This window comes from Austrofundulus limnaeus, unplaced genomic scaffold, assembly GCF_001266775.1.
Source record: "Austrofundulus limnaeus strain Quisiro unplaced genomic scaffold, Austrofundulus_limnaeus-1.0 Scaffold159, whole genome shotgun sequence".
NCBI lineage: Eukaryota > Metazoa > Chordata > Actinopteri > Cyprinodontiformes > Rivulidae > Austrofundulus > Austrofundulus limnaeus.
The window spans coordinates 388,605-391,053 of record NW_013952561.1 but is presented as its reverse complement, the minus strand read 5'-3'; the positions used below and the strand labels follow the sequence as shown (position 1 = coordinate 391,053).

Genomic DNA, 2,449 nt, shown 5'->3' with positions numbered 1-2,449 from the left:
TAACAAATGTAGATAGAATAGAAACAACTCAAGAACAAGTGTCTTTGCATGGATGAAAGCTGAGAAAAATAATTATGACGTGCACGTTTGCCCAAACATATTTTCATTTTTACAGCATTGCAATGTTGCTGATTATTCATCATCATTCTCAATGACACAATCCACATTTATGGCAACAGAAATCTGTTAAAGAAGTCATGTTTTTTATTGTTTTTAAACAATCACAACTTCTGAGTGTGACTGTTTTTACTGTTGTAAACACTCTGGCTTAAAAAAAACACAACCTTCTGAGCAGACTATTTTTCATCCCGAGTTAAGAAACAAACCATCTAATAAAACACTGATTATATCTGTGTGGTCCGGTAATTACTTTTCATGACATTCTCCCTCAAGAGGTTACAAACAATCTGTGTTGACCTGTCAAATTACCAGCGTAATGCCTCCCTCTCCAATTAGTACCTCGACGGATGATGATGATGATGATGATGATGATGATGATGATGATGATGATGATGATGACAGTACACTATTTAAGCTTAGGGCTTGCGAGGCAGAGTGCATTTCAATTATTTTAAATGCCACACGAGCACTGGTGCAAACAAAACATCCAATAAACTTAAGACAAATCAGAAATGCAAGACTTTCTGTGTGTTGTGGTTGTGTTTGTTTGGTGATAGTGTAAATTGTGGACATGGTAAAGATCTTGAGGTGCCTCATTTGCTGCCTTCCTAAATGCTAGAACCCAACGTATCAATAAAGGCTGTGTTGATATGGCTTAAGAATCATTATACTATTGACAAGTATTTTAAACGTAGGCTTCAACGTTTCACTGATGAAGCACAGCAATGAATTTTGTTGCGTTGTCTTGTGTTTATGATTTCACAAAAAATATTTCTCAACAGAAGCTGCAGGACTTCAGAGCAATTATTCTGTGTGCATTGCTCAGCAACTGCATTCCTCTAACTCACCACAAAGAGATGACAACAGCATTGAAGTGTTAGTGGAAATGAGGGGGTTACATGGAAAGGTAAGTTTTCAGATGCATGCCTTCCCTGTGTGCGTTGTGTCRACGGTGTCGTCGAAGCATCAGATCGCGTCTCACAGGTCTCATTAAGACAGTCAGGTGCTGACCAAGAAAGAGGATGATTTTATCAATGAGATAGTGACTCATTAACTTTCCTCGCCTCACATGTTTTTCTCCTGTTCTTTTATTTCTTTTTTTTTCCCGTCACTCCACCTTCAACCTCATTTTAAAAGCTGATGTTGCAGACAAGTATGTATGCAGAAGCACACACAAGCACCTGCTCTCTTTAATGCACTGCAACACAAGTAGCCTTGTCCTTTTCTCCCAGTTCCTGTCACTTCAACTTCCACCCCCGACCAGCAGGCAGCTAAAGTCCCCACTAAAAAAAAAAAAAAAAATTTAAAAAGCAATATCGCCACTATATTCAGCGGGGATTGGAGGAGGCAGATCCAGTGAATTACCACCACAAAAGGACAACTGTCTCTCATCCTTGCCCCGAACTGAGAAAGATAATAGCCCAGTTGAATAGATAAGCCCTTCYTGCCTCCTTTTTTAAGTCTTATCCAGCATGCTTAGCACACAGAGACCCTCTGCCAGGACTAAATAAGGCTTCAGTCTTCGGCAAGACTGAACAGACCTCCAGGTTAGTAATCCAAGATTTGCCAAAAATAAAAGGCATGCTTTGGACCTGAACCACCTTTTGTTTCAGACTCTATTGGGGTTAAATAAAATAAAAATAAATAACAGAGATAAAACTCCTAATGTTTTCTGTCCTACCTGGTGTTGATGCTCAAAGCTGGAAAGAGAAGCAGTAAGCAAACAGCTTGGATGAATTTCATAGCTGTTTCACACTCCCGTTTCTTGCTCCCTTCTCTCAGATGCTTTTTTGTCTTTCTGCTGTGTCTCTCTCCTTCTCTCTAGCTCTCCCACTGGCTTGCCTGGCTTTTTTAGCGCACTTTCATACACACACACACGAACGCGCGCGCTCGCTCGCGCACGGAGACACACAAGCAGCGAGGCAGACAGATGCAACACAGTGGCTTGGCGAGAGGGAGGATCTCTGGCTTTAAATAACACAGGGACACAGACTGACTTGGTAATGGAAAAGAGCGGGTGGGGCTAAAATCAAGAGAGGGAGATGTGGGAGTGATATGATGTCAGCGTCCATGCTGCTTCAGCTGTTGGTGAAAGGTACTTTTTTTAAGCCTTTGTTTGGTGCGTGTTGTACCTACAACAAAATCACCTTCCCATTCATTTTCTTCTGCCTCCTGCTTTCTGATAGGTGGAATTACTGTGAAACAATCTATGAMAGCTGTAAGCAATCTGAGCCACTGTGAGGAAACATTTCAGTGACAGTGCARTCATAACTCAAGTCAGGTAATATTCAGTATGAGATTGTTAGAACAAAAATAAAATACAATAAAA

General features: G+C 40.7%; 1 protein-coding gene across 2 annotated transcripts in view; it reads right to left on the bottom strand.

Moving 5' to 3' along the window:
* Positions 1–2,068, bottom strand: part of luzp2 (leucine zipper protein 2) — a 205,595-nt gene extending 203,527 nt beyond the window's left edge. For both annotated transcript variants that reach the window (XM_014016991.1, XM_014016992.1), the window contains exon 1: positions 1,802–2,068. In XM_014016991.1, coding sequence (XP_013872445.1) covers positions 1,802–1,863 — 62 coding nt within the window. In that variant the 5' untranslated portion in view covers positions 1,864–2,068. The remainder of the gene's footprint in view (positions 1–1,801) is intronic.
* Between the last annotated feature and the right edge of the window lie 381 nt (positions 2,069–2,449).